This window comes from Paramormyrops kingsleyae, chromosome 5 (genome assembly GCF_048594095.1).
Source record: "Paramormyrops kingsleyae isolate MSU_618 chromosome 5, PKINGS_0.4, whole genome shotgun sequence".
Taxonomy (NCBI): domain Eukaryota; kingdom Metazoa; phylum Chordata; class Actinopteri; order Osteoglossiformes; family Mormyridae; genus Paramormyrops; species Paramormyrops kingsleyae.
Genome location: NC_132801.1, coordinates 35,012,306 through 35,034,552, shown reverse-complemented (window position 1 = coordinate 35,034,552; position 22,247 = coordinate 35,012,306). Strand labels below are relative to the sequence as shown.

The window sequence follows — 22,247 nt, the reverse complement described above, 5'->3', positions numbered from 1 at the left end:
AATATTTGAACTTACGATACTTATAAAAAATTACCCAAAATAAACTATAGCCAAATTGAACTTGTTATTACCCAAGAGAGTCTGTATTTACTGGGACAGACAAGGCAGTAATTCACAATCTGGGTAACTTTCAAGGAAGTCTACTGGTACACTGAAAATTCACTCTAATTTTATTGTTAACAAATTTCACAGAATCTGAATGATGTTTCTAGTGACAACCATGCCAATCTAAACATACGCATAACATTGACGGCAGCAGTATTAGCAGATTCTCTTACACTTGCTGCACTGAGTTGTGCCGTCAGACACAAAGCCGATCTGAAAAATCACTTGCTTTTGCTGAAGTTTGTCTCTATGGGCACTGCACTCTGAGTGAGAAAGGACAAAGATGATTATGGTTGGCTTGTATGGCACATGCAGAGCTCCCAAAAAACAGATGTAAACTTAAAAATGAATAAACTGCAACTTATTGGAGAATGGATCACTCTCAAGCATTTACATTGCTGTTAAATAATGTGTAGAATAGCTAATTTATTATTCAATTTTAAGATTTCTTAAATTTCTGCACATTCTCCAATATTCAAATATTTGACAATGTTGACTGGTCTGTACGCTTAGAGTAGCACACATAGTGCAGGATGTACACAACATTCAATCTCTAATTTGCAGCCTTCCTGAAAAAGCTGGAACCTGCATATTCAGTGGACAAGGACAAGAAGATTGTTCTGGAGGTGGAAGTGGTCGACCCGAATGCGCAAGTCAAGTGGCTAAAGAATGGACAGGAGATCAAACCATCAGCCAAGTATGGAGGGATGGATGGTTGAAATGGACCAGTGCAGCCGTGTTTGGTGGCAACAACAGCAGCACTTTACCAGATGGGCACAAATACTGGTGTACAACTGATGTACAAATTATCAACGAGTCATGAACAAACCTAATTGTTATTTGACATAAAAGATGTGTCATGATTCATTAATGCTGAACAAACATGAGATCAGTATTTCACTTGTTATTCATTATGCATGATTTGTTCCTTCAGTAGTTCACAAAGGTTTACAGAATTAACAGATATAGTACTAAATATAGTAACTGCTTGAGGTAGAACATGCTTCATTATTCATTATATATGAATTAACATGACGTCAATATGTAACTAAGACTTAGTTTGTGTTTAGTAAATACATAAGTAATAGTATAATATTACATTATTTGTACCCCATCGGGTAAAGTCATTTAATAATTTTTACTTTTCGCTTGCATGCAGCTGGGTTCTGTATCTTATTTGTTTTGTGACTTTTCTGCTCATCAGATATGTGTTTGAAAGTGTGGGGAACAAAAGAACGCTCATCATCAACAAGTGTACCCTTGCAGACGATGCGGCTTATGAGTGCGTCATTGGGGAGGACAAGTGCTTCACTGAGGTCTTTGTTAAGGGTAATTACGCTAAATCACTGTTTAAAATTCGCTCCTCGGGGACCGACAGTCGGTCCACGTTTTTCTCCCTCTGAGCTCCTTGCCAGGCTGTCCACATTCTCGCTTCCTTCCAGCTCCCTACCGGGGTATGGGCTGTCTGTGTGTCCCTGAGACCCGGGCAGGGAAACATGGCACTAAATGAAAACAACACAGAGCGGTGAAAATGACATATGTAGCTTATCTGTGTTTCCTGATGCTCTTCAAATACTAAGAAAAATGCCCACATCCTGTGCAGTTCCTTACATTTTATTTATGTAGCAGATGGTTTTTATCCAAAGAGAAAGCAGGGTCAGACAATCCCTGGAGCAATTGGGGGTTAAGGGGCTTACTCAGGGCCCAAGGCTGCAATCACTCTGCCAGCCGCGGGATCTGAAGCATAATAACCTGCTGAGCTGCACCCCCATCATTAGACATCCTTAAATTGAAATATGCAAAACACTTTAAAATACTCCTTTGCAAAATCCCATAGCTGAATTGATGGACTGTTCAGAGAAAGCATGAATATAACAATCATTCTTTTACTCCACAGCCATTTTTAAGAAAATATGTCTAAAAAGAAAACAGAAAAGGCTAATACTGTATATATACGTATATGTGTGTGTGTGTGTGTGTGTGTGTGTGTGTATGCATGACTATATTGTACCTTGAGGTTTTGTCAGAACTACATAGAAACACTACAACATAATCATAAGAATGTTAGATTATTTAGCAAATTATGAATCATCAGAAAGCACATTAGTGGAAGGTATGATAGCTGAAATATGCACAGAACATTAGAACTATATTTTTAATTTGAAACCCAGAGTGGGATTCAATCAAGAACACTGTGTACTTCAACTGATAAATGGTTTGAGATTTAGATTCATAATCTAGAGTATTATACAATCACATTTTCATTCACTGGCATGGTTAGACGTGTTCACAATCACTGAGATTCCAAAGAAACAAAGTGTGCACAGACACTTTTGCTAGGAACGCATTTATAGGCAATGCACTGTACTTTAAGAACTTCAGTACATGACAGTAAATTACAAAAGAGCAAAATACCAGTATGGATGTAAATAATCCACACATGAAATACTCATGCAACATGTTTGGTCTTTGACAGCACAGAGTGCTTGTTGACATAAATAGTTTAATATATTAAGAATTTCCCAAATTCCTTCTTCTCGCTGAATCACGTTATAAGTAATGCTTGTTTGACGTTGCTTTCAACTAATGCAAACTGATCTGCTTCTACGAATGACATGCAGATCAGTCACTGACTTTTTGTAACTCTACACCAAGCATAAATAAGAAAACAAGCACAGATTATCATTGTGCACCAAGACCATGAAATAATATGTGCTTCCCACTTACCCAAAGTTGATAAAAAAAAAGAGTTTGTATTAACTTTGGTTTTTCAGAGATAAGTATTTGTCCCAACATTTCATTGTGGATTATGGCTAATTTAAAAAGGTGACTACTATGGTGTGAAATCACTTATTATTAAAAACAACAAGAGTTTATTATAAAACAATGTATTTTTTTCATTTGCACAAGTACATCGGAATGGTTCTTTTCATCCTGTCAAACCAGCAACCTTCTGATTAAAAACCCAGTGAGCCACTGACAATCATTTGCATGCTGACTGTCAGTCTGAATGCTGTGTAAGACTGACATGTGCCTCCGTTGTCAAACCTTGTTCCTAAGAACCTCCTGTGACCATCATCAAGCTACTGGATGATTATCATGTTGTGGTTGGAGAAAGGGTGGAATTTGAGGTGGAGGTGTCAGAAGAAGGTGCCCACGTTAAATGGTCAGTGCAACCAGCTTCACCTGCACACCTCTACTGCTTTACTGTGAAGCTTGATGGTCAACATCTATTAAAATAATGCAGCAGTCCGCAGGACATGGCAGCCAAAAGCACTAAATATGCGTGATGATTATTAAACACATAGATAGCAGCACCTGATATTGACTGTTTCTCAGTTGACTTTTTCTAATTCTCTTCATCCCAGGACAAAGGAAGACGAGGAATTATCAAGAGATAATACTCAAAAATATCGCTTCAAGAAAGATGGGAAGAAGCACTGGTTAATCATTAATGAGGCAACACTGGAAGATGCAGGAATGTATCACGTCTACACCAATGGTGGACATTCCAAGGGAGAACTGGAAGTGGAAGGTATTGTTTCAGTGGCCAAGATTTAATCTCCATCCCATGTTTCTTTTCATCATTATGTTCTCTCCTTTCCTGTGATGCTACCTCATCTTCAGGTTACTGTAGATATGAAATGAAAGTAATACAAAATATTTCAAACTTAGTTACTGCTTTATGTGGTGGTCTGCTACTTCAAAGGAACCTGACTTACTTCTGATTGAAGACAGGAAACAGTGAGACATGAATTTACTTGATAAAAAGTAGGATACTTTAAAAATGCAGAGGTGTTTAATATTTTAAGAGGATTAAATATACCTTGATATGGCTTGGAAGTGAAAAAATAAAACACTGCCACATTTTGTATGTTAACGTCAAGATATCCCTGCATTTCAGATAATTAATTAAATTTAGAGATTGTGAAATAATTTATAGATTTATTGATATCTGTAAAGTACACTATATATCCAAAAGGCATACCTTTAAATGCCAATTTAGGTTTTGAGGCAGAAATTATACTTGGTCATATTGTGTTGATCCTTGAGAATGCAAGAATGAGATATAAATACATTTTAATGCAGGCCGGGTACTACCAAGCATACAGGAAGCAAATGAATGTTAAACCAAACATCAGTGAAGGCTATGGCAGTCATAGCTAGTGAGGCGTGTCACTGTCGCTCCTTCTGTGCCACTTATTAGATGAAAATTACCATGTGCCAATCCAAAACTCCTATGTGAGATGATCATGACACAATGTGACAGTTACTCATTAATCATTGTCAATAATAATCCTTGAAATAAACAATGCTTATTATGATTTGTTACATTAAGTGTTTCCTTCTTTTGAATGCTACCACGAAGTTTGTTGAGTATTTTAAATACTGTACAGTATTTAAAGTCTCTATAGCATGGGTTCTCAAAGTCCAGACCATAGTCCGAATGCAGCCTGAACCGCAAGTTAATCTGGACCCAGCCAAAAATGCACCTTAATATTGTTAACATAAAAATCTCACCCCATTTGCAGAGAGTTGAAACAATCAACGAGCCTCAAAAAAGTTCCCATTTTTACTATTTGTTGATATCTATATTGAAGGCTATTGTTAATTCATTATAGTTCTGTTTTGTTATTGAAAATTGTTCTGGGTCACTGACTTTGAGCAAAAATCTGATGCGCACTTTTGAGCAAACATTTTGAGAACAGCTGCTCTGCATTGTTTCCCTTAGTGTAGTTCCAAATACTCCTCAGGGTACCACTAGGTCTACAGCTATCTGCCACTTATCTCAAGTTTGCAAATATATTGCCTGTAATGCTTGCATTTTGGGGGTTAGTTTGAATTGCAGCCTCATGGTCCCTCTTTCCCAATCCCCTAGAAAAAGAGCTGGAGGTGCTGCAGAACATCGCAGACCTGACAGTGAGGTCGGCAGAGCAGGCCATCTTCAAGTGTGAGGTGTCCGATGAGAAGGTGACGGGAAAGTGGTTTAAGGATGGAGTGGAGGTCCAAGCCAGCGACCGCATCAAAATGACACACATTGGAACGTAAGTACCTGCACCGAAGACGCCACAATCTGTCTGAATGACACACATTGGAACGTAAGTACCTGCACCGAAGACGCCACAATCTGTCTGAATGACACACATTGGACCGTAAGTACCTGCACCGAAGACGCCACACACTGTCTGAATGACACACATTGGAACGTAAGTACCTGCACCGAAGACGCCACACACTGTCTGAATGACACACATTGGAACGTAAGTACCTGCACCGAAGACGCCACACACTGTCTGAATGACACACATTGGAACGTAAGTACCTGCACCGAAGACGCCACACACTGTCTGAATGACACACATTGGAACGTAAGTACCTGCACCGAAGACGCCACACACTGTCTGAATGACACACATTGGAACGTAAGTACCAGCACCGAAGACGCCACACACTGTCTGAATGACACACATTGGAACGTAAGTACCTGCACCGAAGACGCCACACACTGTCTGAATGACACACATTGGAACGTAAGTACCTGCACCGAAGACGCCACACACTGTCTGAATGACACACATTGGAGCGTAAGTACCTGCACCGAAGACGCCACACACTGTCTGAATGACACACATTGGAACGTAAGTACCTGCACCGAAGACGCCACACACTGTCTGAATGACACACATTGGAACGTAAGTACCTGCACCGAAGACGCCACACACTGTCTGAATGACACACATTGGAACGTAAGTACCTGCACCGAAGACGCCACACACTGTCTGAATGACACACATTGGAACGTAAGTACCTGCACCGAAGACGCCACACACTGTCTGAATGACACACATTGGAGCGTAAGTACCTGCACCGAAGACGCCACACACTGTCTGAATGATCACAGCTCTGTCACACTATCTTATTTATTTAAATGTATTTATTTAAAACTATACAAGATAGGACAGCGATTTTTGCAGTACAAACTAGCACAAACGCAGCACTAATGAACAAGCCCGGTTTCAGGTCTGAACGCCTTTGTATGGGGGCTGGCTGAACTTTTGACCTTTACAAAAAACCTTTAATATCTCATAAAGTAAAAGAGATAGAACATTGATTTGTGCAGCACATATGAGCAGTTTGTTAGTGCTGCATTAGTGCTCATTTATGCCTCAAAAATCACTGTCCTATCTTTATAGTTTTAAATAAATTCACTTAAAATATATACTTTAATAAACTAAAAGTGGGGCAATTTAGTCCCAAGAAGTATACTTAATAAAATTAAATTTAAGTATACTTTTTTTGGTAAGGGATATTCAATATCTAATGTCTGTAACACCTGATGTTTTGTCTCTGTTTTGTGTCTCAAACTTATGTCCCTTTTTACCCATATTCTAAAGCTAGGCAATGCATTTCACTGCACATTGTACTAAATGTAATTGTGTATGTGACAAATAAAGCTTTGAAATTTTGAATAATGATGTTATTGGGATGACTTGATATCTTTTTTTCTCCAAATTCTGTCCTCTAAGTTTAAGAGATTATAAAGATATGAATACAAATGTGTGTGTGTTTTAACTTATAACTCTACTCTTCTCTTTTTTTCAGAATCCACAAGCTGACCATCGATAATGTAAAGGCAGAGGATGCTGGCGATTATACTTTTGTCCCCGATGGCTATGCCCTCTCCCTCTCTGCCAAGCTCAATTTCCTTGGTGAGTGAGCTGCAGAAACTAAGAAGTATTTTGATTTAAAACTGCTACACTAATTATCATCATAAACAGGTTGTACAGTAGTAAGCTTAAATTAATACTGTAATAAAGAAGATTCAGTATCCATCTATCCATAACTGGTTTCCCATCATAGTGCGTTCTTGACATGCTAAACATAAAGTATTATTTTCAGTTCATATTTAAATCACTTCATATATCAGTCATATTATACATGAAAAAAGCAACTAAATATAAAAACAAACAAAATGCAAGCTATGAATTTTGTGTTTCTCTTTGTTCAGAAATCAAGATTGACTACGTACCCCGTCAAGGTCAGTGTTGCTAAATATCCTCGACAGGCATGCTGTATATAGTCAGTGGTCACCTCATTAGGAACTGCTTTTTACCCAGAACTCTTTGAAGGGTAGATGAATTGTGCATTCAGAAAGCCCTCTCTTCACACCGCCCTTGTTTGTCATTTTTGTTAACGAGCTTGGCCATTCTCCTCTGATCTTTCTCATTAACAAAGTGCTTCCGGCCACAGAAATGCCATTGACTGGGTGTTTTCCATTCGGCGTATGATTCTCTGTGAGCTCTGCACACTGCAGCGTGTTGACATTCACAGGGAGCTGCCGCTTCTGGAGATGCCTGAGCCAGCCGATCTGCTACCCATGAAAACACCGTATTCAGAATCACTTATGCATGGCACCTTAGTCATTCTTATTCCAAACAGCAGCTGAACCTTTTGCCCCTGTCTGTGTGCTGCATGTATTCGGGTGCAGACATATGATTTGTTCTTTGGAAGAGCAGGCAGTTTGTGTTAATTAGCAGGTGAACCAAATAACCTGGCCCTGTGTGTTTGTGTGTGTGTGTGTGTGTATGTGTGTGGATTAAGTTTATATTACATTGTGGGGACAAAATCTCCCCCACAATGTACTGTAGTAAAAACCTATTTTTTTACAAACCTATTTTTTTACATTGTGGGGACCAGTTTTCTCATATTTTTTTTGGTTACTTGTGGTTAAGGTTAGGGCTGTGTGTGGTCCAGATATACCTTACCTTTTGGGGACCAAATGTCCCTACAGTGTGATGAATACTCATTTTTTTACCTTATGGGAACCAGTTTCCTGGTCCCCATATCCTCCTGAGACCCAAGGAAAAAAGTGGCCTTCAGTTTTAGGTTAATTGTGATTTTCTATGTCTTTGGAGGAAATAAGACATCTTTTTTCAAATTTATTTTTATTTTTAATCTCACAGCATGTCCTCTTTAGTGTACAACAGGAATAAATACGTTTCCTTACATCAGTGAAAAGATAGATGCAAAAACAAAATGTCCACTGCAATGGACATAAATGAATGGGTGGGGATATGGGAAAACTCTATTTAATAAAAATCTGTGACTGCAATGAAAAAACTAAAAATGTAAAAACCTCTTGTATTTTCTTTGGTTACTTATGATTTTGGTTAGGGCTGGGTAGGGCTTACGGTTGTCATAGTTAGCATTAGCATTTCTCCCATAAAAAAGAATGAACAGTCCCCAAAAATATATGATTACACAAGTGTGTGTGTCTATGTGTGTGTGTGTGTGTGTGCATGTATAAAATATGAATATTGTTATATTCACTCTCTCCCCTCTTTTTGCTCAGACCCTCCAAAAATCCACCTGGATACCACTGGGAACGTAGTTTCTCAAAACACCATTATTGTTGTGGCTGGTAACAAGCTTCGCCTGGATGTGGAAATAACTGGGGAACCTGCTCCCACGGTCTGCTGGATGAAAGGAGACAATGTGAGGAAGGAACTGCAATAACGATCAATGTCAATCTGTACAGTGAAAAGCTGGCTTTACTATCCATACTATGGAAGTAGCCATTGACCGAAAGAGACACATGATCAGCAACAGTATGTGATAAGTGCACCGATGTGTTCGGTACATTGAATTTATGATTTGGTGTAATGGTGTCTTAGCCTATCACAGCAACTGAAGGAAGGGTAAGAGTGGAGAGCAGGACAAACCTCAGCAGCTTCGTGATAGAGGGAGCTGAGAGGGAAGATGCGGGAACCTACACCATCACTGTCACCAACCCAGCTGGAGAGGACAAAGCCTCACTCAACATCCGCATTGTGGGTCTGTATCAGGTCTCTAAACCAGTATTTCTCACCCTGGTCTTTGGGGGACCCACAGACGGTCTACATCTTTGATCCCTCCAAGCTCCCTGCCAGACAGTCCAAATTTTTTGCTTCTTGGGAGGGAGCAAAAATATGGACTGTCTAGGGGTTCCCGGAGGACCGGATTGGGAAACACTGTTCTAAACCCCTTGCTGAAGTTGTCTGTCATTAGAAGACCTTTCAAAACGTAAACTGCCACCCCTTTTCAATGTGCTGTGCCCCCGGCTGTGCCTGTTTTACACACATCAGTGCCTAATGTTGTGACACCGTTCCCACCTCCAGATGTGCCGGACCCCCCAGAAGGTGTGAAGTGTTTATCAGTAGGAGAGGACTGTGCCACTGTTACCTGGGAGCCACCCAAATTTGATGGAGGCGTCCCCATTAAAGGTAAAAGTTATTTCCTTCAGCATTGCACTTAGCTGGTAGACTGTGACTAAGGCAACATTCTGTGTATTGTTAAATTCTACACACATCATTGCTTGGGTGAAAGAAATTTTGACAAAGATGGCAATTATTAATTTACATAAGAAAACAAAGAAATTTTCCACACTCTCCTCTCAGATTAAGACATAAACAATATACATTTTTTTAACTTGCATATGTCAATATAGTCTATTCCCTTCATTAAAAGCACTAAGGTTTTGTGTATCGCATATGGCGATATTGGCAGAGTTATAAAGAAAGTGTCATGATTGATGTTAATGCCTAATAAAAACCACATTAAACTGCGCAGCCTTTCCTGCAGCAATCCACATCAGCTAATTTGAGCAGCAGGGCTCCTATATTTAAAGACATAATTTCTAGTCATTGCCAATAAATCACACTTCTATTAAGTATGTGTATTTTATGAGAGTCTTCCATCACATATCCTCCATCAGTCATGAGGAATCCAATGAACTCCAGCAGGCTCATACAAGTTTAAAGCCAGTCATATATGTATATACATATATACATATATATACAGTATATATATATATATATATACACACACACACATATATATATATATAGTTACCAGCAAAAAGCCAGAGTAACATGGCTGAGGTCAGCACTCTTATCAGACCTCTGCTCATGGGACCACAATCTCAGAGGAGTTATAGGGGAATGAATGCCAGTCACGCTAACTGAAGTAGTCTCTCTGCATCATGTGCTTTTCATCTGTCTTTGTGTCATGTTTGCATTTTTGTTAAGGCTATTTGATGGAGAGGAAGAAGAAAGGGTCGTCAAGATGGACAAAGCTGAATTTCGACATCTACACATCTACTACATTTGAGGCCAAGAGGATGATTGAGGGAGTGCTGTATGAAATGAGAGTGTTTGCTATCAATGAGATCGGCATGTCTCCACCAAGTCTCAACTCCAAGCCCTTCATGCCCATCGGTACGGGGGTGCCTCTGCCATTCCTCCATGTTCATCTATGCCAGTTACGTAGAAACACAGGTGATCATTGGATTTCAGTTTCATATGAGGTGCCAGCTTCTCTTTCCCTACCTCAGCTCCCACCAGTGAGCCCACTCGCCTTTTAGTGGACGATGTTGCAGACAGTACCTGCACTTTGAAGTGGCTTCCTCCAGAGAGAATTGGAGCAGGCGGTCTTGACGGATACATCATCGAGTACTGCAAGGAAGGAGGTAAGGAGGACAGCTGTCATGGGATTGGACAAGCTGGTTGATTCATTTATTACAAAGGCAAATCAATGATTAGTTTCCATGCATGTGATTTGTTCATCTTCAAGCACATTGCTTGGTGCTAGGACGCACAGTTGTGAGTAATAAATATAGACAGGCAAATATCCATTCATCTTCCATAACTGCTTATGCAGAACAGAATCACAATGAGCCCAGAGCCATCGCACGAAGCACAAAACAGGGGACAGTAAAATATAAATTGATAAAATTCATGGTGCGTGTAACTGAGTGTTTAAAGTACGAGAGCCATAGGAACATCATTTTTATCTCCACTAGAGGAATTCAAAAGTTAAATATGTGAATATCAGTTTTTTTTGTACTAGTTAATAGTTGTTAAGGTCAAGTAGCCATGAAAACCAACATTTCCTTCTCCTTTGCATGCAGATGTGTTCCTAACTTTCAGTGATGGGTTTAATCACATCCTCCATGTTTGATCTGTCTTCTAGCTCTGTTAATGGTGTGCACTTTGCAAATGAATAAATCTCTTTGAACAAATCTGAACCGAATGCTAAACAAGAAGTCTGCAAGATACGTTCTTCATACTAAGCAAACATCTGCAGACAGCATCAGAGGTTCTATTAGCTTCCATGGATAGCTAATAATCAGCACTTTGTTTTGGCAATCGCTGTCATGAGTAAATATGCCATTTGCAGCACTGAACAGACTGGCCAGGACTTACAACAAGACGCAAGGTGATACATTGGGCAGGACTGAACAAACTCATCCTATTTAAATGAAGACAGTTTGCATCAGTAAACTGAGAAACTGAAACTGAGATTCTGGGTGCTGGTTTCTTTGGTGGAATGGTGAAAGATTCCACTTTGTATGATTCATAGCACGTTGTTTACAGTCTGGGAAGGAAACTCCAGTCATCCAGTTTCTCTCCTAGTTTATTATCACTTAGTGGAATATTTAAAGAATTATTTACATTATGTATATGTATACACAGATGCAGGTGAGGTCAAATACGCCATTTTTCAAAGGCAAGTCAGGCCAATGCAATAACCAGTATCCAGCATCAACACCAATCACAAACACTGGCTAAGAGGGGAGATAGAGGAGATCGGCAGAAAATGGTGCTTTCCTCCTGGCAGTGAGCTCACAATACATAAAACCAAGCACCCCGATACAGTATAGAATACATTAGCACAGACCACCCTACTACACATTATTATGCACAATGAGGGAGGGCACTAGCGCAGAAGGTAACCACCCATTAATGCACCTCCTGTGGACAGTACACAGTCCCCTCAAACACAGCACTGCTCAAAATCTTGGGAGAAGGGAAGACAGATAGAGAGAGAGAGAACAAACCAGCCAATACCACAAAACAGAGAAACAAGTATGACTGCAAACAACGTTAACTTTTCAATCCCAAGTGCCTGATGAGAGCCTGACTTGTTCAGTGAAAATATGCAGTTCTTTTGACCATTAGTTTACGCACATCATCACTGGCAAGGGACACATTTAAATAATCGCTGATAATAAATTTTACAATTATTCAGTTTAAAGAACTGTTCAGATTTGTATTAAATCAACATTCAGCTTGTACTATACTAGAAAATACTGTATGTATTTTATGGCTGCATGGTGTAGAATGAGACACTTCCTGCTGTTTTGAGCTATGTGACATTTCCAGGTTTTCATTTGAAAGTGAAACATTTCCAGTTCTATTCCATATTCAAACATGTACCATTTATAAAAAATATTCTACCATTCCTGTGATATTGCCATACCTTTTTATAGATTTCTTTTGATATTTAATGCATTTCATCGCCATTTGGAAGCATTCATAATATGAGCTAGTTTTACTATTTGTGTTCCCAGTGCGTGTTGTTTCAGAAAACACATTTATTATGGTAAGTGGCTGGCAGGTTTGAAAAATCACGGCAATAACTGTGCTCTGAATGAAATGTGAGTCCAAAATGCAGCAAAATGAAGTATTTTTACCCTGGTCATTATAGCCATTCCACAGAATTTCTCAAGAAAAGAAACTGATTTATAATGCCCCCATACCTAGTGTGCGACAAATTGATTGTTGCTATATATATGGAACAGGATTAGTATGTAATTCAGGATTCAGGTCCCAATATGTTCCGAGTGTATTGTAACATATTGTACTATGGACATATTGTAGTTGATACTGTCATGTTGATCCTTGAGAATGCAAGTGAGCTCGATGGGCCGAATGGCCTCCTCTCATTTGTATAGTTCTTATGTTCTTATGTTCTTATGTTAGTTCAAATATTGAGACTTTATGGTTAAAAACCAATGTGGCCCAAAGACATATAATGTAAGATGAACAGATGGATGAAATGTCAAAAATGGCAAGAAATCTTTGTGTTTTTGAGATTTACTGTGAGTTTATATTGAGCTCTAGGAAATAAGATTATTCAGCATTAACGCATGAATACAGTCCCCTCCAGTGTTTACTATGGTACAGTATGATCAACCAAAGGTGCATTTGTGTCATGAAGGTGCTGCTCTAGTACAGATATGGCTGTTTTCAAACTGTACGGTCTGTTACTTTCACAGGTGACTCTCAGTTCTCTATTCCATGCCTTTATTCAGCAGTTGCTACTGTATCCTCTGTTTCCATGGTGTCAAATCACCTGTCTCATGTCTGCCCGCCTGGTCTCTTAGAAACAGAGTGGGTGCGAGCCAATAAGGACCTAGTGGTGAAGAACAGCTACACAGTGCGGGACCTGACAACAGGAGAAAGGATGAACTTCAGGGTGGTGGCTGTTAACATGGCAGGCCAGAGCCCACCTGCACTGCTCGATCAGCCTGTCACCATCCGAGAGATTATGGGTGAATTTTTTCAGGCACATAATTTTGTGTATTACAGTATTGTTTGCTCACATTGTGTCATGGGTGGCAGTGGTGGTGACTCTGCTGATGAGGCCTCTGTGACTTTGATTGTAAAGTTGCAGGTTCGAGCCCTGGCAGTATAGTCATCTCCTTCAGACCCTTACCCCCCCCCCCCCCCCACTAAAATGACCCAGGGACACGTGGCCTGACCCTGTGGTTGGAGTGTCGCTCTCACCTGTATTTGTGCGTGTGTGTTTGTCTCAAAACTTTAGCTACTTGCATCCTAATAAGCACATAATAAGCATTCTAATGTACTTGCAAATGACAAATAAAGCTTAATCTCATTAAAAATGTAAATCATCAGGTATCATTCTCTGTCGCAGAGCATCCCAGGATCCGGCTCCCACGTCAGCTGAGAACCAAGTACATTCGTAAAGTGGGTGAAACTATCAACCTAGTGATTCCCTTCCAGGTCAGTGGCTTCACTGGTGAGTAATAATAGAGACCGGCCAGTGCAGCCTTTCAGACGGTCACTGCCTCTGTGCTGTGCTCTGTGTTCCCATTCCAGGGGAAGCCTCGCCCAGTGGCAGTATGGACTAAAGATGGTCAACCCATAGATGTGAAGAAGGTCAGCGTCCGCAATTCCTTTGTTGACTCTATCCTCTTCATCCGCGCCGCTGAGCGGGATCACACGGGGAGATACACGCTCTGCCTGCAGATTGAGAACATGCAGGACTCGGCCAGTATTGACATACAGATAGTAGGTTAGTGTCTCTGCGAACACGAGCTCATAGGACGTCCCTGCATTTGCGAATGCCTGAACGGTTAATGGGGGAAGCAAAGACACAGCAGAGGTATGGACTCGTCGTGACGCTGTGAGTCTAAGCAGTAACTCATACGCTGTGCTCACCATTACCCCTCAGACAAGCCTGGTCCACCCATTGCAGTGAAGATCTTGGATGTTTGGGGCTTTAACGCTGCACTGGAATGGCAGCCCCCCAAAGATAATGGCAACTGTGAGATCACTGGCTACACGATACAGAAAGCTGACAAAAAGACTATGGTGAGATCTCAGCATTGTTATAATATAATATAATACACTCACCTAAAGGATTATTAGGAACACCTGTTCAATTTCTCATTAATGCAATTATCTAATCAACCAATCACATGGCAGTTGCTTCAATGCATTTAGGGGTGTGGTCCTGGTCAAGACAATCTCCTGAACTCCAAACTGAATGTCAGAATGGGAAAGAAAGGTGATTTAAGCAATTTTGAGCGTGGCATGGTTGTTGGTGCCAGACGGGCCGGTCTGAGTATTTCACAATCTGCTCAGTTACTGGGATTTTCACGCACAACCATTTCTAGGGTTTACAAAGAATGGTGTGCAAAGGGAAAAACATCCAGTATGCGGCAGTCCTGTGGGCGAAAATGCCTTGTTGATGCTAGAGGTCAGAGGAGAATGGGCCGACTGACTCAAGCTGATAGAAGAGCAACTTTGACTGAAATAACCACTCGCTACAACCGAGGTATGCAGCAAAGCATTTGTGAAGTCACAACACGCACAACCTTGAGGCGGATGGGCTACAACAGCAGAAGACCCCACCGGGTACCACTCATCTCCACTACAAATAGGAAAAAGAGGCTACAATTTGCATGAGCTCACCAAAATTGGACAGTTGAAGACTGGAAAAATGTTGCCTGGTCTGATGAATCTCAATTTCTGTTGAGACATTCAAATGGTAGAGTCAGAATTTGGCGTAAACAGAATGAGAACATGGATCCATCATACCTTGTTACCACTGTGCAGGCTGGTGGTGGTGGTGTAATGGTGTGGGGGATGTTTTCTTGGCACACTTTAGGCCCCTTAGTGCCAATTGGGCATAGTTTAAATGCCACGGCCTACCTGAGCATTTTTTCTGACCATGTCCATCCCTTTATGACCACCATGTACCCATCCTCTGATGGCTACTTTCAGCAGGATAATGCACCATGTCACAAAGCTCGAATCATTTCAAATTGGTTTCTTGAACATGACAATGAGTTCACTGTACTAAAATGGCCCCCACAGTCACCAGATCTCAACCCAATAGAGCATCTTTGGGATGTGGTGGAACGGGAGCTTCGTGCCCTGGATGTGCATCCCACAAATCTCCATCAACTGCAAGATGCTATCCTATCAATATGGGCCAACATTTCTAAAGAATGCTTTCAGCACCTTGTTGAATCAATGCCACGTAGAATTAAGGCAGTTCTGAAGGCGAAAGGGGGTCAAACACCGTATTAGTATGGTGTTCCTAATAATCCTTTAGGTGAGTGTATGTTATAATATATTGTTATAGTAGGGGGGGGGCACCTATGTTCAGGTAACTTTCAGAGCAGCATTTAGAATGCAGTGATGAAAAATCATGACAAAAATTACCTAGAAAGGTAAATTATAAGTAAGTAAGTTGTAATGCAAACCAATAAAATTCCTTAATAAAAACCTGAATTATATCCATGTTTTTAAAGCAAAAATGTGATTTTTAGGTGACGCAAAAAACTTTAGATACACTATGGGCAGTTTTATATCTACATAATACATAAAAGTGTATGGTGAGTTGAGCAGGCTTCTACAATTAAGAAAAAAAGGATGAAAGAAGATGAGTTTTTCAGAAGCAAATAGACACGTGGATGTGACTTTATTCCATCCCATGGCCCCTTGTGCCCCCCCCCCCCCACCTCGTTCAGATTGGGGGGGCATGGGAGGGAATAAAGTCACATCCACGTGTCTGTTTGCTTCTGAAAAACTCATCTTCTTTCATCCTTTTTTTCTTAATTGTAGAAGCCTGCTACTGCTAACAGTTTCCTGATAATGAAAAGAGAATGTGACCATAATGAAGCTAATTCGGAGACATAAATTAAATAAAGAGTAATAAAACATTGATGGGTATTCCGTATGTGAGTGCATAAGGGACGTGTCAGGTGACCTTAAGCCTGGAAGTATGTCGTTCACTTCGTTTTAATTCCCTCATCTCCAGGAGTGGTTCACCGTCTATGAGCATAACCGACGCCCCAACTGCACCGTGTCTGACCTCGTCATGGGAAATGAGTACATGTTCCGTGTCTTTAGCGAGAACCTCTGTGGACTTAGCGAATCAGCCGGAATAAGCAAGGGCACTGCCATCATTGCTAAGACAGGTACGCAGCTGATTTATATGCAAGTATTGTTTTGGGTAATATTTTTAAGGAACCATCGCACTGATTTGCAGTTGACCATCCTGGCTTCTTTTTTAGGTTTGGAATATAACCCAGTCTCCTTCAAGGAAAAAGACATGAACTGCTCGCCTAAGTTTACACAGCCCCTTATGGATCGATCCGTCATTGCAGGCTACAGCACTGCCATCAGCTGCTCTGTGCGTGGATACCCCAAGGTAGGAATCGCCTGCAGTGCATCTGTTCGCTTTTATTTATTAAACAAATCTGTCTCCAGCGCATTACTGATATTACAAGTCTTTTAACTTACATTTAATTGCTTAGCAGATGCTTCAGTCCAAAGTGTCAGTCTGCTATGGCATATAATTTGCAACCTTCCAATTTCAGGCATAAAGTCTTAACCAGTAGTGGCCTTTATACTAACCTGAGTTAGTGGCTTCACAATCACGTAAAATTCTCCGGTTGAATAGTACTGAATTAACTTTATCAACTATAGTGGGCAGGGTCAACTATACCGTAAATCACTGAATGGCCTAAACCATTTGGAATTGGCATAAATTAATGTGGCCCACTGTGGATTTTTCAGTTTGAGGGAATCATTTACATGTGTCTTGGAGTAATAGATGCTAATTCCTGAATTCTGTCAAAAACACACCAGACTAACATATTAAATAACCTGTATTTATTTAATTCTTCATGAAAACTAAAAACCCATGACGCAGGGGACTAGAGTTAATGTTCCGGCTTGGCCACTGGCTCACTCTAAACCGCAAAGCACTGAATAAAACAGATGTTGCATCCGCAATCTTTATCCTCTCCCAGCCTAAGATCATGTGGATGAAGAATAACATGATCATTGGAGAAGACCCCAAATATATCATGCAGAACAACCAGGGCGTGCTGACCCTCAACATCAGGAAGCCGAGCACATTCGATGGGGGGAGGTACAGCTGCAGGGCTATCAATGAGCTCGGCCAGGATGAGGTGGAGTGCAAGCTGGAGATCCGAGGTACCGCCCGTGACCTTCATGATGGGATTGTTATTTAAATGTTCTATCTTAATATGTACTATGCACACATTAATATAAAATACAGTATGACTTTTTACTCATAAATAAGCAGTCATTCGTATCAGCATAATATTCCTTGGTCTTCTAAATGGAAGTACTGTTGACTGTTTCTATGGTAACTTAATAGACTTGCCGCTTCCAGTGAGTAGCCTGACCAGATGTTCGACCCATTAGGGGTTGCACTGACTAGTTGACAAGTCAACTTTACTGCTCTGCGATGCCACTTTAAACTTGATGTCAACTAGTCTCTGATCATGTGATTACGACACTAACAACATGGATTCCTCAGAGAATACCAGTTACAGTATGTGGACGTGTGGGGAAAAGAGCAAAAACTGAGCAGATGGAATTATTTTTGTACCTTATTTACATTTAATACATTAATGAACACCCTTTTTGCTTTCATCTCCATATTTTTGCTTCAGAAACTTCAATCAATAAGCGATATACTTCTGCCCCATATTGCTGGTGCGGCAGTGGAACTTCCCAGCGCTTATCAGTGGAATATTGTTACACTGAGCACATTGAACATTATTTAAATGCTAACTTTGATCATTTCATTCTGAAAATTAACTGACTGGTTTATTCTATTGTATTTTCTGTTTGTTACCCATGCTATAAGCAAGATAATCCACTGGGAAGGTGTGCGGTTATACGAAAATAATCAACTTGGTTAGCATTATGGCAAGTTGTCTTTGATTATTTTCATATAACCACAGACCTCATCATGGTTTATTCCTTAAATAAGCAACTTTTATTTGTTTCTTGGCTTTTCGGCTTTGACTTGCTGCTCGGCCTAAATTGATACGTAAAGGCTTAATAAAATTTATAAAAGGAAAATCTGCATATGAAACATCTTGATACACAGTTAGCACAGTAAGAGTGAGCCTCAGTATGACTAAATACACAACAGTTACAAAACTGATACAGAATAATATTTTTTGACATTAATTTATCAGTTGTTATGGTTGCCGTGATATTTGATGTTTTATAGTACAGCTGCATGAAAACCAGGTCTAATGAGCAAACAAATTCTGCTAAATCAGATGTTGCAATATTAAATAAGTATTTATTTTTCTCTTTTATCTCCAGCTATCCCCATAGAGAAAAAGTGAAAGAAAATACGAAAGATAAACCCGGAGAAAAAGATGAAGGAAACACAAGGCGGACTTCACTTTAAATGCTAATTTACAACACGAAAAATAAATAATTAAATAAATTGTTATTCAAATCTTAACTTTTTGTGTTTGTATTATTTTCAGTAAGCTCTTTTAATCCCTTGCTACCAGAGTACACATGCAGGCAAATAGATTAAAAAGTTAGCACCATTAGGAATAAAACATTTCCACAATAAGAAATCCATCCATTTCCCCTAAATATTTATCCAGCAGAGGGTCACGGCGAGCTTGGAGCCCTTCCCAGGCATCACAGGGCCAGGTTTGTCCTGGATGCCAATCCACACACTATGGGCAATTTAGAGGTGTCTCTTTGCCAGAACACCCCTGTATTTAAGCTGTGGGAGTTAACCATGGTATCTGGTCCACATGACTATGGGGTGAACATGGAGGATCTGCATGCTCAGAGCCAGCGTGGGAGTCAAACACACAGACCAAGATCAAAGTCAAATCAATGAAATACATCAAGTGACCATTTCCTTTAATTGGTTATATCAAATTAATTGTTCTCCCATCCTTAAAGACCGATATTCAGATTGTCATCCAAAAGTATTTCAGCTAGCAGTGGATTCAAGACTTTATTGTTATAATCACAATAAACAGTCAGTTACACCGTACAATACTATACTAGGGCTGGGCTATTTCAATTTCTAATCCTATATCTCATGCATTTTTACATATGACATATCGTGATAATGTATCGTTATATAGACTTTATTTATTGTAAATGAATGTAGACAATTTCGCTCTAAAATGGCAGGACGAACAGATCGGGCACTGCCAGAAAATGTAATGTGGTATGTGCATGATGGCATGTGCAGATGCGCATGGCACAAATCAGGCAGGTGGCACAGATCGGGTAGTGACAGACACCCCCACAAAGCCCCACCCAGCCACCCATATCATGGTCAAAAAGAGGCCAGATAGTGAAACACAAGGGAAAATACAGCGCAAAGAGAAAAAAAAGTATTGTAAAATGCAACATGTACACCGTATGGAATAATGAGCACCAAAAAAGTGAAATGTAAAGAAAAAATAACTATTACAAAATTTGGCAAAGAAAATACATCAGTTTTGTTTGTAATACATATGTGATTTTGTTTACAGTACACATGCTTCTTTGCAGTGCTGTCTGTAATTTGGTTCCATACATTTAATGTTTGAACAGCAATAACAACAAATACTTTTTACATTTCAGGCAGTTTTTAATTCTTTTTTGGTTCATGTGAAACAGTTCAGCAGAGGAACAAATCAGAACTGAAAAAATGATGTTATGTCTTATTTTGAATATAAGCACTTAACTTAATTGTTAAATACTTGAAATACACTCAGTGACAAAAAAAGTTAAGCACCCAGACAGAGTGGTGGAAATATACTGAATCTGCACATGGTGAAAGGTCATGTGACTGTATCGCAATGATTATAATATCAGATGAAGTGGACAACAGAGTTGGTAGTACGAGCACACTGATGGTCCCATGTCAGTAGGGTGTGGCACCCACCCTAACCCCCCCGGCCTGCATATATGCGGCAATATGGTGCGGAAGGGAGTTGTACAGCCCTTCTATCCTCTTCTGCGGCAAGTTGGCTCACAGCTGTTTTAACTGGCCCTCGAGATCCTGCAGATTGGCACTGGGTCTGAGTCAACATCCAAGTTGACGTCCGAGTTGATGACACATGTTCGATTGGGGAAAGATCGGGGGACCTGGCTGGCCACAGGAGGACCTCAACACGACGCACGCAGCCCATAGACACGTGTGGACGGGCGTTGTCTTATTGAAAGACTGCACCAGGGTGCTGTCTCAGGAGGGGTAAGACATGTGGACGCAGGATGTCACTGACGTAGCGCTGTGCCGTCAGGGTCCCCGGAATCACTACCAGAGATGACCTGAAGTCATACCCTATGGCTCCCCACACCATGATTCTAGGAGTAACGCCAGTGTGTCTCTCCACAACATTGTTAGGATTGGTCCTCTCTCCTCAGGCGCCGCCATACCCATACAAGGGTCATCCATAGCAATGCAGAGCCAAGATTCATCGCTGATCATGGTGCGATGCCACTTGTCATCAGTCCATGCCTCCCAGTTACAGCACCACTCCAAACGCAGCTGTCTCTGTGTGGTGTTAACAGCAGCCTATGCATGGGACGGTGAACTGATAGTCTGGCTCATGCCAGTCATCAAGACACAGTGTGGGATGATATGGGGTGTTGTAGAGAGTCCAATACCTGTGTCCGGATGGCAGGCGCAGATGTCATGGGGTTCTGTAATGCTTGGCGCACAATATCCACATTCCTCCCTTGATGTGGTCTGTCTTGGGTGACCATAACCTTCACGATGTATGTGGGTGCCCTCACATGTTCATTGGTTCCAACATCAGCCGACTGTGACATCTGCATGCCCCACATGCCGGGCAATTGCACGTTACGACCACCCGGCCTCACGCAAACCCACAATGTGACCCCTTTCAAACTCCGTCAAGTGCTGGTAATGCTGTCTAATGCGTCTATGAGGCGTCCTCTGTGTCTGGTGACTAGACCTGTTAGCTCCTTGCAAATCGAATCATTTACATAGCCATTGCTGGTCTGCACGTGTACCAAATTACATCCAAATCGGACCATTACTTCTGGGCGCTCCACTTTTTTTGTCACTGAGTGAATTTGCGTACATTATAGGCACCTTGGGTATTTAGACAATTTGATTTTTTTCTAAGAATTAAGAGTTTTTTTCTTATGTGATATTGTTTTGTACTTCTTATGTTTTTTAGTTGGGAAACATTGCTGTGAATAAATAAAACCATAATTCATTCTGACTTTCTGTCCTGACTTTTAAAAAGTATTTTAGAGATATTTTAATAATATCGATACATATCGAATATTGATACGGTGACCTAATTTTGGCCATATTGCCCAGCCCTACACTATACTATACACTATATACTATATCTTCAGCTGGTATAAATAACTGAATCAAGTGTTTAAGTATCAAAGTGACACAGAAGGCAGTGCTATGGAGGGTGAGAAGTAAATATGAGTCTGGACTGTAGGAGCAATAAAAATGTTGTTACTTATTTCCAGAAAATATAATCACTGCAAAGGTTTTTTCTGACTTAAATTCCTGTTTAAGCAAATAAGTCAGGTTAAACAAGCAGCAACCATTAACATCTTATTTTTTTCACATGAGGTCAGATTGGTTAATAGCAATAAAATAGACTGAGGCAGTGTTTCCTAATCCAGTCCTGGGGGCCCCACAGACCACGTTTTTCCTCCCTCCCAGCTCCCTGCCATACAGTCCACATTTTTGCTGGTCCCCGAGAACCAGATTGAGAA

At 40.5% G+C, this 22,247-nt stretch overlaps 1 protein-coding gene across 1 annotated transcript in view; it reads left to right on the top strand.

Annotated features, from left to right (window-relative positions):
- The window catches only part of mybpc2b (myosin binding protein Cb), a 39,340-nt gene extending 20,359 nt beyond the window's left edge, over window positions 1–18,981 (top strand). The window contains exons 9-28 of the mRNA XM_072712656.1: window positions 670–802; window positions 1,310–1,434; window positions 3,166–3,271; window positions 3,474–3,640; window positions 4,985–5,150; window positions 6,709–6,815; window positions 7,115–7,144; window positions 8,459–8,601; window positions 8,781–8,940; window positions 9,264–9,368; window positions 10,173–10,361; window positions 10,478–10,612; window positions 13,313–13,480; window positions 13,864–13,952; window positions 14,049–14,244; window positions 14,404–14,543; window positions 16,501–16,660; window positions 16,757–16,893; window positions 17,498–17,684; window positions 18,837–18,981. Coding sequence (XP_072568757.1) covers window positions 670–802; window positions 1,310–1,434; window positions 3,166–3,271; window positions 3,474–3,640; window positions 4,985–5,150; window positions 6,709–6,815; window positions 7,115–7,144; window positions 8,459–8,601; window positions 8,781–8,940; window positions 9,264–9,368; window positions 10,173–10,361; window positions 10,478–10,612; window positions 13,313–13,480; window positions 13,864–13,952; window positions 14,049–14,244; window positions 14,404–14,543; window positions 16,501–16,660; window positions 16,757–16,893; window positions 17,498–17,684; window positions 18,837–18,859 — 2,666 coding nt within the window. The 3' untranslated portion in view covers window positions 18,860–18,981. The remainder of the gene's footprint in view (window positions 1–669; window positions 803–1,309; window positions 1,435–3,165; window positions 3,272–3,473; window positions 3,641–4,984; window positions 5,151–6,708; window positions 6,816–7,114; window positions 7,145–8,458; window positions 8,602–8,780; window positions 8,941–9,263; window positions 9,369–10,172; window positions 10,362–10,477; window positions 10,613–13,312; window positions 13,481–13,863; window positions 13,953–14,048; window positions 14,245–14,403; window positions 14,544–16,500; window positions 16,661–16,756; window positions 16,894–17,497; window positions 17,685–18,836) is intronic.
- The last annotated feature ends 3,266 nt before the right edge of the window (window positions 18,982–22,247 follow it).